At 36.6% G+C, this 20189-nt stretch overlaps 1 protein-coding gene across 6 annotated transcripts in view; it reads right to left on the reverse strand.

Annotated features, from left to right (window-relative positions):
* The window catches only part of LOC118548244 (membrane-bound transcription factor site-2 protease), a 192796-nt gene that overhangs the window by 12197 nt on the left and 160410 nt on the right, over positions 1-20189 (reverse strand). For 4 of the 6 annotated variants that reach the window (XM_078064468.1, XM_036112093.2, XM_078064469.1 and 1 more), the window contains 2 exons: positions 18709-18836; positions 14525-16687 (listed from right to left, as the gene is read on the reverse strand). In XM_078064468.1, coding sequence (XP_077920594.1) covers positions 15390-16687; positions 18709-18836 — 1426 coding nt within the window. In that variant the 3' untranslated portion in view covers positions 14525-15389. Of the gene's footprint in view, positions 1-1275; positions 1466-1824; positions 1920-9598; positions 9780-10682; positions 10802-14524; positions 16688-18708; positions 18837-20189 lie in introns of those variants that run through there. The other 2 variants (XM_078064470.1, XM_036112095.2) reach the window with 2 other exon arrangements.

The raw sequence follows: 20189 nt of genomic DNA on the forward strand, positions 1-20189 counted from the left end.
AGAAATTCATGTCCCAGTGTGTACTTACATTTGGAGGTGAGAATAAGATAAAACTGACTATATACCAAGTATGACTACTAAATACAGAGACTGACTTAAAAACTATGCCAGAATTTATCAAGAGTCCTTATCCTTCAAAGAGATATAACCTTAAAATCACATTCACTGTAACTATTAATAAATAAGAAGAATGACCCAGGTTGTATCTCAGGATATGACTATAAAGCAATGGGAGAGCCTTTTAAAGAGTAACATAAAACCTACATGTTCAAAAAAAACAAAAACAAAAACAAAAAAAAACCCTACATGTTCATCAACTGATGAGTGAATAAAGAGAATGTGGTATGTTCATAGAATGGAATATTTGGCCCTAAAAAGGAAGGACATACTGACACATGCTACAACATGGATGAACCTTAAAGACATTACGCTAAGTGAAAGAAGTCAGTCACAAAATATTCTACTTATATGAAATGTGCAGAACAGGCAAACTTATAGAAAGAGAAAGTAGATTAGTGATTGCCAAGAGGTGGGGGGGGTTGGGGGGAAATAAGAACTGACTGCTTAATGGATATGGGGTTTCTTTTTGGGGTGATGAAAATATTCTAGAACTAGATTTGGTGATGGTGGCACAACTCTGAATATATTAAAAACTCTTCAATTGTATACTTTAAAAGGGTCAAATATATGGTATGTGAATTATATTTCAATACAACTGTTACAAAAAAAGGAACTTAAAAAATTCTTGTTCTACAAAATGAGTTGGACCATACAATCTTCAGCCATATGGAGAAGCTATCTATTTAGTCCAATCATGTAGCCACTGTTAAAACAATTATGCTGGCCCAGTTTTGAAAATTATATTCATATAAAATTAATGTGTTATACACAAATTATAGTCTTATCATGATGACTCTTGGCATTCTCTGGGGTATGTTGCTCTTGCCACTGTTTTGGGAGCTTGGATAGATTTAGTAAACTCTCAGAGAATATCTGAGAAATCATCTATGTGACTTGGGCATAAACGGTGGTGGAAAGAAAATACATCACTCTCCACAGGCAGACATGGGATTCAGCTCCATCTCGCTTCATAAATTCAGATTATTTTCCTAATGGTAAATTTCACGCAATGCTTAACAACAAGTTAATAAGACTTTGAAAAGTGGTCACATTTATAATAAATAAAATTAACACAGGATTTGTACTGAGTTTCTATCATGGAGAATATATGGCATCTTAATGATTTTCTGAGGGTCGACCACAATAAATACTCACCTGTGTAGTGAAGGTGCAGTGGATGGCCTACATACAACATATCAATTTGAGGTGGATGTTTCACTTTTATTAAGCGAGTATGAGTTTCCAAAGAAGGTATTATACAGAAACTTGAACTTTTTTTACAATCTTTATTGGTTCTACAAACTTGTGTGGCTTCAACTGCTTTCCGGGCAGGTAAACATGTGTGCTATGAACAAAATATTAGTCAATACTAAAAATAATTTACTAACAAGAAAACCAGAAAGTTACAGCTCTTTAATATCTTTTATGTCACAGAGCATAAAAGGAACAAAATTCATATAGAAGAAATGCCATTTATGTGCACCTACTATAAATTAGATTCAAGTATTCCACTTCGGCCAAATAAGATATTACAGCTATAAATTGTTAAAGATTCTCAGATGAAATGTGACAAGTGAAATGTAGAAATTTTAATAAAATGACACAAAGCAAAAGGTAAAATTTTCATAGATTCCATTTTAGTTCTATATGATTATTTTGTAAAAATTATATCAGACAAGCAAGACTGCTTCAGGGATAACTCACCAAACGCTTATTAAAGTTATTTCTGTAGGAAAAGCACACATCCGTGAGGCTGTGATTATTACAGCATTCGGTCGAACCATCTAGCCGTTTGTATGCTAAAGAGAAATAATTTATTAGAATCTGTTATACAGAAGTACATTTGTAATAAAAATTTTGCTTTCAAGAAGGAGGGGGCTGGGGGGATGGGTTAGCCTGGTGATGGGTATTAAAGAGGGCACATGTTGAATGGAGCACTGGGTGTTATATGCAAACAAGGAATCATGGAACACTACATCAAAAACTAATGATGTAATGTGTGGTGATTAACATAATAAAAAAAAAGAACCACAAAAAAAAAAAAAGACAAAAAGAGTAAGTAAAATGCACACAAATTTGGAAACAACTATATGATTCAGAGTTCAGTTTGACAGGCTACTTGCTGCAGTGATTTTATGGTACAAAAAAGGACATGATATTACAAAAAGAGATGTATCCAGTTTGGAATCAAGAAGCAGTACTTCCCCTCGGTTACCTGTCTTCACATAAACTTACCTACAAATAAAGCTGGAGTTCCAGGGTCTCAGTAGGTTTTGCAATGACTCCAGCAGGTCAAGCACAAATATTTAATGAGCCACTATTAGTGGCTTTAATGCTACTGATCCAGGATTACGACTGAGTTCCTGCGTTCTAGTGTTAGCAGAGTGGGCGAGAGGATGCCTAAGAGACTCTCATCCCTAAAATCACTATTATATCAAATATCTATCTTACCTCCATGCTTACCTTGGGGCTTTCCTCATAAAATCAGGGCAGCCCAATTTGACCCCAGAGATGTGCAATATTTGCCAGCCTACCAGTAATCCAGTTACCATTTTTGGAATGGAAACAGGGCAACTATTTATTCCCATTATTCATTTATTTTTAAAAGTTCTTTGGTAGACTGCCTCACTTGTCTCTAGGGCAGAATAAGAAAACTAAGTCACTGATACAGGTGGGATAAAAAATTATTTCCATGTATTTATTTTGGAAGGTTTCCTGCATTCAGCATACCAAACCTGTAAAGCATAAATCGATGTGTAGCAGGGACCAATTAAACTTAGAATCTTATATTCACACTACCATACTCAGATGTGCTGAGGAAGATAGACTCAAGAGCAAAGTTACCAGAGAATTACAAAAAAAAAAAAAAAAAAGTACATTTTTCTAGTACCACAAAAAGCTTTTCTATTACAAGAATGTCTTCAGGAACACTGGCATGAAAATGTTAGTTGATATGCAATGTGATTTTATAAGGATTTTATATTTTTGCCATCAGTTGTTGTTTGTTTTTGAACAGTTTTTTTTTTTAGTGATCTCTACACCCAACAGTTGGCTTGAACTCCCGACCCTGAGATCAAGAGTCAGATGCTCTACTGACTGAGCCAGCCAGGCACCCCAAAACGTTTTTTTTAAAACTAGGTTATTTGAGGGGTGCCTGGGTGACTTAGTCCATTAAATTTCTGACTCTTGATCTCAGCGCAGGTCTTGATCTCAGGGTCTTGAGTTCAAGCCCTGCATTGGGCTCCACCCCAGTGGGGAGCCTACTTTAAAAAAAAAAAAAGAAAAGAAAAACTAGGTTATTTGAGGAAGACATCTTGTATTGGTTAGACTGTCACTATCTCTCCTTGGCCAACATAAAACGAAGAACAAAACAGAGATGAAACAAACTGGCTGATAAATCAGTTTCTCCTCTGCATTGCTTGGCTGTGTGGGTAGTTTTGTTTTCTTAGCATAATTGAATACGTATTTAAATTTTGGATAATAAGTCGTCTCTGAAATATGAAAGCAAACTGTGAATATCTAATGGCACAGACAAACCTGTGCCTGTAATCATTCATCAGCCCTAATTATAAAGTATAAGGCAAAAAGTTGTTTAGGATTTTTTATTGTTTACCAATACAGGCTACAATTTCAGTGTTCTCTCTGATCAGTTGCCAAGTCCCACCAATTTTAACCTCCTTATTATTTTTCCACCTATATATTCCCATTCGAATGTAGATTCTATTTCCTCTCATCTGACCCATTTGAAGAATCCTAGTTGTCTTGTTTGCTCACCAGCTAGCTAGCATATGCAAGCCTTTCTTACATACTGAATGCTTCAGATTAACCTTCCAATGTAGAACTACGAGAATGTTAACTCCTCTAATTCAAAACTTCCAAAGATTGCACTGCTCCCAAATAATGTCTAAATTCCACAGACTAAAATAGAGAGACTAGAGAGACTTCTGTTCTTTTATCACCTTATCTCATACTATTATCTTGCTGAACCAAATTACTAGCAGTTCCCCTGACCACTTTCTAGTCTATGGTACCAAGGTTCATTTCTGTCTTGGCCTCCTGAAATTAAACTCACTGCTGAGGCCCAACTGAAGGGCTGCTATTATGAAACCTGCCCTCATCTTCTCAGTCAAGACTGACTGCCACCAACTCCCATAACTCCCACCAATTCCTGTCATTACGGTACAGTTAACCTTGTACTGTAATAATATGGGCATGGTCTGCTTCTTTTTTTAAAAAGTTTTTATTTAAATTCCAATTGGTTAGCATACAGTGTAATACTAGTTTCAGGTATATAATATAGTAATTCAACACTTCCATACATCACCCAGTGCTCATCACAAGTACACTCCTTAATCCCTATCACATGGTCTATATCTTTGACTAGATTGAGCTCCTTGAGAAAAAAAGTTTCTCAATCTTACATAAGGTGCATAACTCAATATACACTGAATACATAAATGATGTTCTATGCCATTTGCCTTTGTATTAGTAATTATTTAGAAAATTTACATCTGATGTTTGATCACTAACTTTTCTTGGAGGAATGTACACAATACAGAATTGAAAGTCAGTAATTTGATATCACTTTTGATACAGCATGTCTGGTAACACAAATGCTTAAAGGGGCCAACCAGGAAGCAAATAAATGAAGTGGATAGTTTTGGCAAAAATAGGAAGTGTTGGGACTGTGATGAATTAGAAAATATATATCCTGCTTTAAGGGGTGAGCAGTAAGGCTACTCAACTTGGGGGCCTGATTCCACAGATCATCTATTTTATTCCAAAAGAAATCTGAAATCTGTACTTTCATATGAAACCTCTTGTTATTGGCATCTAATTAATATTAAAAAAAATACCATGTAAGCCAAACCAAATACATCTGCCGAGGTTGGATTTGGCCTCTGGGCTACCACCAATTTGTAACCTCTACGTTATGGCCTCTTCCTATGGTGATTACTATAACCCAAACATAAATCCATGGCTGTGGCCATCCTGACAAGTTTAAATACCTCTTGACAAACAGAATTTTCCAATAAAGAGTTAAATATTTTGTTGTGATTTGAGAAGTAAATTTGATATTTCTCTGTTTATCTGTTAAAAAAAGTTGTATTAGAATCTTTTCTACTGGGTCACATTTAAGGACAAGTTGCTAAGCCAATTTCTGTAAATCAATTCTTAACCTATAAGATGGGGATGCCACAGACAATTTTCACACTAGTGTCCATACTTTTATTAAGCATGAGAGGCCAATCTAATTCTACTTTACAAAGAGCGCTCAAGACTGCATTGAGAGGCCCCCGAGGCATTCATTGGTTGAATTTAACTCTGGAAGATTAGAATTGTCCCTTAAATCTCCTCAGTCTGGGAGACAATTAGGTAATTCAAGAACAGATCAGTTTTAGAATTCTACTATAGGGACAACCTGCATATTCTGAATATACCCTAAGATGGGCCTCAAAACAAAGCTGTAGAAATAGTCCAGCCTCCAAAGAATAGTCTAGACCAGAGGTTTATTATATTTTTAAATTTTTTTTTTAAAAAGTACTCTCTACACCCAATGTGGGGCTCGAACTTAACAACCCTGAGATCAAGAGTCGCAGGCTCTACCGGCTGAGCCAGCGAGGTACCCCACCAGAGGTTAATTTTAGAATAAGGCTGGAAAGAAGAGACTTTTTCAATCTATAGTTCATAGTCCCCACTACTTTCTATATTACTAAAATGAACTGAACAATTTTCTTACTCTAGTTTATTAAATATATAAATGTAGTTAGAGCTCCAACACAGGGAGACAAGCCTAATTATTTATTCTTAGTTCCACAGCAGAATTTATACCAGCATCACCTAGTAACCAGTAGCTAAAAAATTATAAACACACACACACACATTCTCTCTTCACTTTAGGATAGCAAAAAAACTTTGGATCATAACTTGACATTCACAATGGAAAAACAGATACTTTACTCCAAACATTAAAGAAGATTTAGGCATAAAAACAATCTGGGTACTCAAAATATATGGAAAGGCTTCCTGAAATTTTCCTTTTATTATCTTAAACCAGGTGGGGAAAGGTCTTTTCTCACTTGAGTTAAAGATATGTAGGACAGGACAATATTCTCATTCCCAGGCAGTTACAGGGATGTACCCTTGCCTCCTCTGAAAAGGAATATAGGCTGTTCAAGGGGGATGTCTGAATCTGAGCTCAAAGCTTCATTTTAGGGAGCAGTTGCCTTTAGTTTTTCAATCTCATGCTCCTGAAAATGTAGTTCAAATGGTGGACTTGTTGAGTATAGTCTTTCTTACGCAAGACAATGCTTTCAGGAAAGAAAAAAAGGAAAGGATTAACAGAAGAAAAAGTAGGTCTAAACAATTTCATAAGGTGGATTAACCATATTTTTCTAATTTGACAGAAATCTATTAATATTTTAAGAAGAACATCCAGTCTGCTTAATTATATTTTAAAAAATTTAATAATATACCCGTGAGAGATAAGTGGCCAGATATGATTGGTTGGGACAGCTTACATGCACATCCAGGGTCAGATCTTTCCAAGGTGGCTTTATTGTTCTGCAGTGGTATAATTTCGTAGAATTTTAATTATGTATACTAAATTCCACTCCAAAATGAACGCAAATCACTTTTGGATTATTGGCCACTTTGTATTACCGTATTTAGCTGTATGTTTCCCCAATGTTTATAATGAAGGATAAAAAAAACGTACCTAGATACATGTAAAATACTATTAATGCATAGCTTTCTTAAAAATGTCCACAGCCGGGGCGCCTGGGTGGCTCAGTCGTTAAACATCTGCCTTCGGCTCAGGTCATGACCCCAGGGTCCTGGGATCGAGCCCCACATTGGGCTCTCTGCTCTGCGGGAAGCCTGCTTCCTCCTCTCCCACTCCCCCTGCTTGTGTTCCCTCTCTTGTTGTGTCTCTCTCTGTCAAATAAAATCTTTAAAAAAAAAAAAATGTCCACAGCCCCAGTGGTCAAGTCTGCCATTAAAATTAATCTGGTATTTATTTAAAGTTACATTTATAGTCATTAAGATTCCTGTAAGTTGGCTAAATATATGTACTCCATTTTATTTTTTTATTTTATTTTATTTTTTTAAAGATTTTATTTATTTATTTGACAGAGACAGAGACAGCGAGAGCAGGAACACAAGCAGGGGGAGTGGGAGAGGGAGAAGCAGGCTTCCCGCTGAGCAGGGAGCCTGATGTGGGACTTGATCTGGGATCATGACCTGAGCCGAAGGCAGCCGCTTAACGACTGAGCCACCCAGGTGCCCATATGTACTCCATTTTAAAATGGTTAAATAGAGGTACAGGTTTATCAGACACAGTCATCATGTAGAATAAACATGTATCCTAATACAGTCACTCCTAAGGAGATTAAATAGATATTGAAGAATTATTTTGGGACTGATTTTTTTTTTATTAGTGTGGAAAGAATAATACCTGCTTTAGGTTTTTACACAAATACCTCCAAAATACAGCATATGACTCATAAAAGTGAAATACTCAGAAAGTTAAAAAGAGTTTCAGAGTATTTCAGTGAATATTTTCATTTCCATTCTGTATGACAGGAAAAGGACAAAACCTTAAACATCTGAAATGCAGATATCCTAAATAAAACAATTCTACTAGAAAGAACTTTATTTGATCACTGTGTCAGTTTGGTTTTTGTAATTGAATAGAAATTATACCAAATTTAGAGAAATTGGAGGAAAATGATAAAGGACTTAAGAAGTATGAGATAATGTGTTATTTTTCTCAGAGAAGAATGCATTATAGGTCATATACCAACCTTGTGTCATCTGAAATGTTTGGGAAGATGGTAAGTGGTTCTTGAGAACAAGAAAAATTGATAAATATTTCAACCTTAAAGAATCAGGTTAGCCCACTGAACAATGTTAACATTACCACAGGGTGTAACACTATGTGCCTCCTGATATGATGCAATAGGAAGTAGTGAGCAACAACTATGAAATATTTTCATCCCCTCAAAAAATGGATCCGGAATTTAAGCAAGCCTCTAAACCTAATGACCATTTATAGGAAATCTGAGGGATAACTGAACATGTTAACAACATCATAAGGATAACACAGAGCCAGACAAATCCAGAATATGGGCAATTCGACAAAACAAATGACTGTTTCTTAAATGATATCGCCCCCTCCCAAAGGGGGAATTGTTCCAAGTTCAAAGACACTAAAAGGTACCATCCAACTTAAACCAACTATGAAAAAAACAATTAGGAAGAAGTGAATACCAACTAGGTATTAGGAATTGGTGTTAATTTTCTTAGGTGTGAATAACAGTACTATGGTCATGTTTAAAAAGTCATCATATATTAAAGACATGCTAAAGTTCATGGATGAAATGATACAATGCCTGGGATGTGCTTTAAAATACTCCCCTCAAAAGTGGGCTGATTAGATAAAAAAGCTGGCAAAATGCTGATAATTACTGAAGCTGGGAAAAGGATGCAGGGAATTTCATTTATACTACTTTCTTTTTTTTTTTTTAAGTTTTATTTATTTAAGTAATCTCTACACCCAACGTGGGGCTCGAACTCATAACCCTGACCAAGATCAAGAGTTGCATGCTCCTTCGATTGAGCCAGCCAGGCACCCCCATACTACTTTCTTGACTTTTATGTATGTTTGAAAACTTTGTACAATAATAAAAGCTCTTAAAAATGTATTATAAATGGAAGATTACATTTGAAAAAAAATTAAAAATCAGTTCTTACTCCTCTGCCATTCTTGCACACAGTACTTAAGTGAAGTTTTTCTTGATTATTTATCATATTTCCTAACCCCAAGTAGATGTGGACAAGCATCCAGGGCATTTCTTGACTTAAAGAGATAGTCTGTGAACATAATTTGTGTTTTTCAACACTGACAATAATCTGGGTCCCATGATTTTGTATAAAGACTTGGGAGGCTGATTTTTCAGAGTTGAAAGAACTCAAAATAAATTTGGCAGCTTCTGAGAATAAACTTGCTTCACCTGTCACTTGCTACACAGAACAAAAGATCTGACTTCAAAGTGTATTTTTGGATGCCAAAATGACTTACTCTAGATGCCTACATAAAATAACTCTACCCCAAATAGCTTTGGATAGGACACCACCCATACAGCACGGGGGTATTTAATTACTGGAATTTAGTTAATTGGTTATGGTTGAGCTTGAATGCTGCCTTAACACAAGTTCTTCTAAGTGAAGAATTAGATACTAGAGTCCTAAAACTCAAATATAATATTATGAAATTAGTTAGAAATTCAACAACAATATATAAATATTAGTACCCAACTTACCAAGAAGAATGTTTCCTAGTTTGGGCCTATTATTACTTTACTGATTTGCTTTAAAGAAATTAGAACAAAATACATCTATAGACATGGTCTAAGAATTGGTGAATGGCAAGTACTGCTGCTTGAAGCATTATATTATACTGAAGAAATATACACACCTCTAACTGGGAAGCTTAACTGCTGTAAAGTTGATGCACTAATACAGTAACCAATTTGGGGCTCATAGGCGATGGTATCTAGACATTCATTCCAATCTTGTACATTAGTAACAGGGCAATCCTGTAGATGGGTGACAAGGTCTCCCACAAAAAGGCCTCTGGGTCCAATGGCTGGTGAGTCCTTGGGAAGAGGGTACAACCAAATCAGATAACGTATGAAGACAAGCTATGATTAATCTGACCAAATAATAAAGACACTGAGTTAATTAGGTAGAATATTTTGACTAATGCAGAAAATAAGCCAGCTTTGAATCCAAGATGTAGAGTCCTAGAACATTAATAAAATAATACCTAACAATTACAGTTACTTTTCCAAGATTTGTAATTTTTCATAACTGAAAAAAAACCTACTTGCCAACTATCAAGATTAAAATGATAAAGTTTTTCCCAGACTGCTGATTAAAATTTTTTGTGAAAGTAGTCATCAGATGCCTTCATTATCTTGTATACCCTCAGTGGATAAAACTGTAAGACAAGTCCTTATCTAAACACAGTCCCAAATATGCAGACAATACCATCAGCACAATGAATACGTGAGCCAGTTGCTCACTAAGGTAATTTTCCTCTTCCGAAGGTCTGAATAGAAGACTTGATGCCATTGTAGTAATTATTGTCTAAGGGAGTGAAATAAAGAGTTGAAGAAAGTAACTTAAGCTCCTATGAAATGTTCTGGCTGGCTAGCCTAGGTTTCAATCTTCTTACTTAGGAATAAGGACATCTGACTCAAAAGCACAGTTATAAAAATAAACAGTAAAGTTAAACGATGCATTTTATCAACAAAGTACAGGTAGAAAATCTTGACACTATCTTTGTAACTCAGAACAGAAACAATTTTAAGTATTTTTAAAAAGCCAATGGGTTTCAAAAAACATTTTGTTCAACTTAAAAAGATTATAGTAATTTCTTCAGGAGAAACTGAACATTCTGCATATGAGAACTTGAATATACATTCCTAACATAAAATGCTAAGTGCTACATCATAAAATCTGGTAAACGAATGCCCCACGTAATCCTCATTATTTACCTCAGCAACTTCAGTGATAAGCACCCCGACTCCAGTGTAGTAAAATGGCAAGAGAATTACAGGGAGGAGCACAAGAGCTAAAATACCAAGGAGCGCAAGGACAAAATTATGCCAGATACCTGAAAAGAGAAAAAAAAGGAGTAAGCTCAACCAGGGGCAGGAATGATCTAGGTATCTGGACTTCAGAATACCTGGGCATTCTGATAAATTAATGAAGTAACCAGAAGCTGTGAAGCAGATAAAACTACTTTAGTACCGAGGAAAAATGTTCAGTTAGAGGCCTCTTCCATTTCAGATTCTGAAATGTAAAATGAGCATGTTAATACCACATAAAGAAGCCCATATACTAATATGGTTTAACATTAGTAGAATCTATATATTCTAATGTATATATAAAACATAAAGAGAATATCTTCTACTTGCTTCATCTTTTCAGAAAATGTATACATTAACTGAAGCATACTTGTGATCTTTGGAAAAAATTTCAAAGCTATTCAAATAAAAGTTAAGATGAAATAAAAAAAACATTCTTGCTGAGCTGGTTCATGGAAATTCAAATGGTACTTGGAAAAAGAGTGTTTTAAGAATTAAACTATTATGGAGAGTAATATCAATGGACCAAACACAGTATCTTACACCATGTCACAGACTATAACCATCTCTACCATATATACAGAGATTTTCTTTCTTTCTTTCCTTTTTTTTTTTTTCTTAAATACAGAGAGGGTTAAAGTGAACTCAGTGGTGTGCTGGAGGCCGGTCCTACCAGCTTGCCACAGCTGACTGTGTACATCTCTTTCTAATTCCTCCTTCAGGGACTTTGGGTTGGCACCTTGAAATTGGCCAAGGCAGGAGAAATTATACCACAGAAACCAGCAAATGCTACATATGGAGAGCTCCTCATTCTCCCTTCCAGAGCCAGGGCTTAAATAATCACTAGCACATCACTAGATACCCTTTTCTTCCATACCTAGCCTTTCTTTCTTCTACTAATTTTTCTCATGGGGCAGGGTGGGGGCTCTACTAGCACTCCGAACCTTGCAATTCTTAGTTGTACAAGTCTGTCCCTTGCATTATAGGATATTTAGCATTTCTGGCTCCCATCCACCAAATGCCATTAGTACTCTCCCCTCACTGAGGCAACCAAAGAATACTCCCTACACCCCACACATTCCAAACATCTCCAGGAGGGTAACAGCACCAGTGGTTGAGAACCAATGTTTTATAGCAACAGAAATGTAACCCAAAGTCATTTCCTATACTCACAGGAAGCTGAGTATGGCCATATGCCTGTTTTGGCTAAAAGGGTATGAGTGGAGGTGATGGGAATTTCACTGTCCTTATGGCTGGAATGTAGCTATAATGGAGATAAACCTGAGTCCATGACATAGAAGCTAGATGTTGGGAATAATAGAGCTAACAAGACAGAAAGGGCCTGAGTCCTCCAAATAATAGAATTAACATATCAGTGCTGAATTACCTACATTTGGAATGTTTTATGAGAGTTTAAGCCATTGTTATTTTTAGCTATTAGGGTAGTCAGATACCTAGCTAAGACATGTTTCATGTACCTTATTCACACTGTTAAGATGTTCTTCCACCTTTTTTTTTTTTAAGTGTTGTTAAGTTGTTTAATTCCAGAAATATCCAGAGCAAGTCTAGTCCAGGACACAATGGGTAAACAATCTTTTTTGTTCTATACACAGAGAGATCTTTTAAATATACCAATGGTATAAAACTATTTTATTTTGCTTTTCCATGTATGTACTTTGGACTTTCCCCTCATTTGCATATTCATATCTATCCCATTTCTTATATCCACTTTATTTTCTTATATCCATTACTTTACTAATTTATCAGAATGCCCAGTTCTTATATCCATTACAGAGTAATCCATGTTAAAAAACATATTGACTTATTTATAAGGTTCCCTACTAATGATCACTTAGGCTGTTTTAACTTGTTCATACAATGCTGCAACAAACAGCTTTGTTCATATTGTTATCTAATTAAGTATGCATCTATGAAGGTATGTAAAGTTACATAGAAATGGAATTGTTGGGTCAAAAAAATGTGCATTAGAATTGACCTCCAGGGGCGCCTGGGTGGCTCAGTCAGTTGAGTGCCTTCAGCGCAGGTCCTGATCCCAGGGTCCTGGGAATGAGACCCATTCCCAGCCCAGCGTTGGGCTCCCTGCTCAGTGGGGAGCTTGCTTCTTCCTCTCCTCCCTGCTCATGCTCTCTCTTGTTATCTCTCTCTCTCAAATAAATAAAATCTTAAAAAACAATTGACTTCCAGGGAGTCTGCATTAATGTTCTCATAATTGGCATAGGTTTCCCTACCCTGTAAATAACACTGGATGCTATGTAATGTTAGATTTTGCCATCTGCTAGGTTAAAAGTAAAATCTGTTGTGATTTGTTTAAGTATAAGCTTGTACATTTTCCATGTTTATTAAGACTATTTGTATTTCTGTTGAGAACTATTTCTATCCATTGCCTGTTCACATTTTTTTTACTAATTTGTATATATTATTATTGAATGTATATATTGAAGAATTTGGTCTTTTTTTTTTTTTTAAAGATTTTATTTATTTATTTGACAGAGAAATAGAGAGCACAAGTAGGCAGAGGGAGAGGGAGAAGCAGGCTCTCCGCTGAGCAAGGAGCCAGACGTGGGGCTCGATCCCAGGACCCCAGGATCATGACCTGAGCCGAAGGCAGCCGCTTAACCGACTGAGCCACCCAGGCACCCCTTAAAAGATTTATTTATCTGAGAGAGAGAGAGAGAGAGAGATAGTGAGCGAGCAAGAGTGGGGAGAGGGAGAAGCAGGCTCCTCGCTGAGCAGGGAGCCTGATGTGGGACTCGATCCTAGGACCCTGGGATCATGACCTGAGCTGAAGGCAGATGCTTATCCGACCAACCACCCAGGCGCCCCCGAATTTGGTCCTTTGTAAGAGGTATTACAATTTTTCTTCCAGTTTGTTTTTTGGCTTGGTTTATAGTTTTGCCTATGCAGACATTTTACATTTTGGTGTGGTCAAATTGCTCCTTTGCATTAAACCTTTCCCAGTTCAAGATTACAGAAGATACCTGGTGTTTTCTTATATTGCTTTCATAGCTTCATTTAAAAAACAAAAATAAAGCAAAAACTTTTTTTTTGCCCACTGGAATTTACTCTAGTGAAACTAATTTAGGGATACAGCTATAAACTGCCCCCCAAATTGCTAGTCCCAATACAATTTCACAAAATAATCCAACCCCAACATTGATTAGATTTGCCATTGTTACCATGTGTTAAATTCAGCTTTCCCCCAACTCTTCAGGATGGCAGTTCACGAGAAGAATGCCATGAGGAGAGTTGCACTCTCACCATTTCTCCCTTATCAGGATAATACCACCACACAACCATAGCACAGACCCTATTGTTTTCCCATCCAAACAGTCAGAGGGGGCACAGAGCAGCACTGCTTTCCTGACTCTCTGGGCAGCTTTTCTCTTGTCAGGGAGGCAGCTGGTAGAACATCACCCCTCTAGATTCCAGATTTGCCCATGATGGCTAAGTGGCAATAAACATTTCCTTTATTTGAACAACCTCTTGTCCATTAATGATTTGTTTTTAAGTATACCGAAGGAATCTTTGTTATAACTTTTACTTTTTCTAGAGCAGAGTTTTTTTGACGGTGGCACTAGTGGCATTTGAGGACACATAATTCTGTGATGTGGGGAACTATCTTGTGCACTATAGGATGTTTAGCAGCATCCCTAGCCTCTACCCACCAGATGCCAGTAGCACCCTCCCCATTTTCTCTATTTTCTAGCTATGGTATTCATATAGACAAGTTTTTTTTCCTTCTTCAGAAGAGGTATTTTATTTTTGCTTTTTCTATTACACAAGATATACATATCAAGTGTTAAAAAGTCAATATATACACAATATATTCTACAACCGAGCACCACTAACTGAACATGCAGAGAAATTATACTAGACAACAGCACCCGACAGTATTTTGGGGAAATAAAATGACTAAAACAGATTTAAATTGACTAATACTATTAAAACACATCTAATATTCAATACTATGGAAATCAATACAGGTAAGTTAGGAAAAATGTGTTTATATCAAAGAATACAATCAAAATTAAGATAGCAGACAAAACCTATATAACTTTTTTTTAAACAGGAAAATACTTTATGTACGTATGTAATTGTTCATTCTTTTAAAGAAAATCTGTTGCAAGCAAAATTATCAACCTTCAGAAAAAACATACAAAGAATTACCAAACACATTCCTAAAAGTATAAATACGAACATTTGGAAAATTCAGAACTTTAAAAATTTGTAGGCAATACATGAACTTCATATTTAACAAACCTGAAAATAAGCCCCATTTTTAGAACAGTTGTATAAAGAACGGTCTTTTGATGTGAGGTTCATAAATTATCCTCCTGTTGGGACCAAACTTTACAAAAACACCATGTATTTCAAATAGCATTACAGAACAAGATATAGCATCTTAACAATGTTATCTTATATAAAGGAATACTTTTTTTTTAAATTTTACTTTTACTACTCTATCAAAACATGACCCTTAGATGTGTAGGAATCATTAAAAAAATTATTTCTTAGAAGCAATACACAAGAGAGGCATATTTGCAATCACACTCCTAGAAGACACTTCACAAGTTTGAGAAGGGTCTGCTCTTTTTACTGGCTGTTTTTGTTCTTTGCGTGTGTTAGGATATGAGATTTCAGGTTAGTTGACTGAGCGAACTTCTTATGACAAGCATCAAAGGGGCACACGTAGGGCCTGTCTCCGGTATGGATTCGCACATGTGTACGCAAATTGAAATCCAGGGAGAAGCGTTTTCCGCAGCCTTCAAACGTGCACTGAAAGGGCTTCTCTCCAGTATGCACCAGTTGATGTCGTTTTAGTTTTGAGTTCTCGACAAAAGCTTTGCCACATTCTGCACATACGTGGACTCTAGGACCGTGAGTGTGCAGATGTTTCCGCATAGCAGAGTGATCCCTGAACATCTTCACGCAGCCTTTATTAGGGCAAGCTATTGTTCTTGGAGCATCTTCTTTGGGTTTTCCTGGCTTCATTCTAGTAAATTCTGCCAGTTGTTTAGGATCTGAGAGATCAATACCAGGTATTCCTTCAGGAGGAAGCTTCTTCCCTGTCATGTACTCTGAATAATCAGGAGCTGAGTTCTCAATCTGTCCTGTCTCATGCTCTCTTTTCTCACTTGGGGACCACATGGTGACGGCGAACTCACCCTCCAGGGTTTTGATCTGCACCTGCTTCTGCTCCCATTTCTTGGGGCCCATCTCCGAGTTGCTACTTCCCGCCTGGGGCTCACTGGTGGTGTAATTTTTCTTACCGCTGGCCTTCCTGCTTCGGCTGCTGCGCTTCTTGCTGCGGCTGTAGGTTGATGATGATGTGGTAGCTGACAAGGAAGGCACGGTCTGCTGGAAGCAGTTGTTTTCACCAACCGGCATGACCATCTGGTCCTCGAAATTGCTGTTGGCCTGCAGGTTGTCTGACTCGTAGTAGCCCACCACTTCCTCCTGTGTCTGCACCGTGATTACTTCCTGGTCGTGGTCCCCTTGGTTCGGGTTGCCGGTAATAAGCGGCTGCAGCGCGATCAGAGGCGGATGGTGGTGGCCACCGTGTACCCAACTGCCGCTGATAATCTCATACTCCGTGATGGTTTCCATTGCCATAGCCTCCACAGGGATGGTCTCCAAAGGGATGGTCTCCAAAGGGATGGTCTCCACATGAATGGTCTCCACAGGGATGGTCTCCACAGGGACGGCCGCCACGGGGACGGTCGCTCCTGGGACGGTCTCCACATGGATCTGGTGCAGCTCCACAATATCTGTAAGTACCTCCGAATTTTCTGTGGGGATGTAGGGAGCGTCGTTTGAGGCCATGGCTGAGAGCTCCACAAAGGCTTTGGCTCCTGAGCAGCGGGTGGGCGACTGGAAGGCTGCGTTAAAGGCTGAGAGAAAAGCGAGAGCTCCAGAGGAAAGCGCGAGCGCCAGAGGAAGGTGTGGTCGGTTGAGCGGGAAGACGCGGAAAACGCGGAAGTCGTGGCCGAGGACGCCGGGAACACGGAAGACGCGAGGGCTTCTGGGAGCGCCAGGCGCATGCGCTTCCCACTACCTCAACAAGCGCATGCTTACGTTCACTCTCACGCGCTCGTGCACGCTCCAGCCCTCACGCACACGTCACCCTCCCCTCCCCACTCCGAACGCCACGCTATTGTTTTTTGAATGTTAATTCGGTAAGTAGGTTTTTCACCGAATTCTTCTATATTTCTGTTGATTTTTCTCCTTTCCTTCCCCCACCAAAGTATATAACAGTATCTGGAAAAAAAGGCTTACTCCTAATATTTTTGCTTCTTTCTTCCCTCTTACTGTACTGGCCCATATTTAGAGACCCATTTAATGGTATCAGTGATAATTGATAATGGGATTGCTTGTCTTGCCCTTTAATAGGAATGCTTGTTAGTGTTATGCCATTAGGAAGTATCCAGCTATTTTTACTTCTACTAAGGAAATTTTTTGGTTTTTTAGCCATTAATGGATGTTGAATTTTGTTAAATACCCAGTCCAATATCTGCTAGATGAGGATTACTTTTCCCTAATGGTAAATAATGTTTACCACTTTCAAATACATTTCCTATTGTTGAACCATCCTTGCATTGTTTAGATACACCATATGCAGAGTTTTTGGTACTTTACAAGATGTTGTATCAGTGTTATATTATGTTATCAGCCTAATTTTTTTTTTTTAATTTCTTCCATGCACTGTGGAAAGTTTATACTAAATTAGAATAAAAAAAAACAACTTTCCTTCAAGATTGGAAAGAATTACACCTATGAAACTTTCAGGGGCATTCTTCATCAACTTTTTAAATTTCTCCCATTGTAATTAGCCTATTTAGATTTTTTTTCTATCTTCTCTGGAGTTTATGCCATTTATATTTTTAATTAATTATCCAGGTTTTTGAAAATTTTTTGCAGAGATGAACAAAGAACACTTTTATAATTGTTTTAGTTTTTTCTGTATCGGTTGTCATTCTGTCTATACATGCTTTTTGCCATGTATAATCCTTTTTTTCTTCAAAAAACCTCTTGGGCTTAAGGTTTTTTTTTTCCCTAATTTATAATTTTCTACCTACATCCTTATTACATTGCTTCTTAACTATTTTATAGTTCTTTTCTCACTTCTTCAGTTGAATGTTTAACTGACTTACTTTCATTTCTTATTTCATAACTGTGTAAGACAGTGAATTTTCCTTTTAGCAAAACTTTACAACTTATGTCATTATCATTTTTAAATATACCACAATTATGTTTGGAACTGAATTGGTCAATTTTTATGTTTCATGGTCACTTGAAAAGAAACTGTCATGATATAGAGTTTGACATATTTATTGAATTTTACTTTACTAATTCGAGTTTTGATGATCTGACTTTTCATACTTACTTGCCATGTATTAAGAGATGAGATAAGCTTCCTTCATTACATTTTTGTTTTTTCCTTGCACTTGCATCTTTTCCATTTTTGTTTTGATGGTTTGTTACTTGATGCAGTGAGTTCACAATGATTACATTCTGTGGATTACCCTCCTTATGATTATTAAGTTACCCCCTATGTCTAACTAACAATGTAGTCATATTTCCTGTTCACATTTCCATGGTATGTCCTGTTCATTTTACTTTCAACCTTTTTAAAATTGTTGTTTTTGAAGGCACTGGAATGTACATTATTTTGCTTTATTACTTTTTAAAAAAATATTTAAGTAATCTCTACACCCAACATGGGGCTCAAACTCACAAGCTCAAGAGTCGCATGCTCCTCAGACTCAGTCAGCCCAGAGCCCCTTGCTTTATTACTTTTAACTGAGAATCTTACAAACTGAATTTATCAACCAAAAGATGAGATGTTTTTATTTGTGAAGTGAATATTTTCCATAATGATACACATATGAATAAAGAAATTTAAGTTTGTTACCTGCACAGAATATCCTTAGCTGCTGGACTGGTGATATAAGTTGCAAGTGAGTGGTGAACAGATCAACAAATGCTCCAGGATAAATAACGAAGAGAAAAATCCCAAAGCCATTAAATCGAACTTGTTCCCTAAGAAATCACATAAGAAAAAGGAATTTACTACTAGTACTGCATTTTTCAAATTAATAGTGTATTTTAAAACTTACCACTGTGATTTAAATTCTTGCTTAACAAGTCTCTCTGGACAGTCGAGAAAAATAAACTCATATATGATGTATATTTATCTCATAATTTTACAATAGTGTACAGATTTGGTTATCTATGAAATTTCATTATGTAAAACAAGGGCATTCTGAAATAGGCTTAAAGCTTCAAAACTTTTAGAAACCAATATGCTGAGCAAATAACTTGAAATTAGTCACATATATAAAGAAATGGTTAATATTTCTGTGAAAAACTAAGTGAAAAACATTTTTATGGTTTACTCTGAATTATTTTCAGAAAAGGACACAAAATGTCTACGGCCATACCACCCTGAACGCGCCCGATCTCGTCAGAAAAGGACACAAAAGAAAATATAATTCAAGTAAAGTATCTAAATATTTATATCTGTTTTAGCTATTATTCATAAAAGTGGAGGTTTATTTAAGTGTATTCCTGTTGAATTATTGTTAAAATAAGTATACTTAAATATGCATAATGCTCAAATTGTCCTTAAGAGAACTATTTTTTTATCAATTCATTCTCTAAAAATGGAATTACATATAATAGCCTCATAAGACCAAACAGCTACTCTAAAAAAACCCATTCCCCAAATATATTGTGCTGTCATTTAGTACTGAATATGACTGTAAAATTCACTTTCACTTGGCAGTTGGATTTTATAAAAGATTACCCATACTGTTTCACAAACATACACTGAAGTATTAAACTGTTAATAACAATGATTTTATATGCAAAACCCTAAAAGCTGCAATGCTAAAAATAAGGAAGCAAAGGTGAGAGATTAAAAAAAAAAAAAGTAGCTGCCCACTTAAACCACTATATGTCACACTTGTGTAACAGCATATGCTCTGTCAAGATGAGGGTTTATCGGCAGTCAACAGACTCTTGTTCATAAGCAAATGGAAAGTAATAAGAAGTGATTACATCTTCTTCTATAAAATCTTTTATCTGGTCCACATACTCAGAGGATAAAACACATTCCCATCAGTATGTGTGTTCACCATGGCAGTAATTATCAGTGGGAGTGAAGGGGGCATTGTGCTCCCTTATCACAACTTTATAAGTTTAGGAGCCTTTAAAATGCTCAGGTGTAATTACAATGATACATTTGAGTAGTCAAGACAAGAACAGGGCATGATACTTAAAGCAAGTTCCAGATCTCATCCTCTCTTATCTTCTACTTGGGTTTCTAGATAGGCTATGACATTTGTTAACAAACCCAGAGCTTTCAATGTTCTTGCTCTAGCCAGCAGAGAC

This window comes from Halichoerus grypus, chromosome X (genome assembly GCF_964656455.1).
Source record: "Halichoerus grypus chromosome X, mHalGry1.hap1.1, whole genome shotgun sequence".
NCBI lineage: Eukaryota > Metazoa > Chordata > Mammalia > Carnivora > Phocidae > Halichoerus > Halichoerus grypus.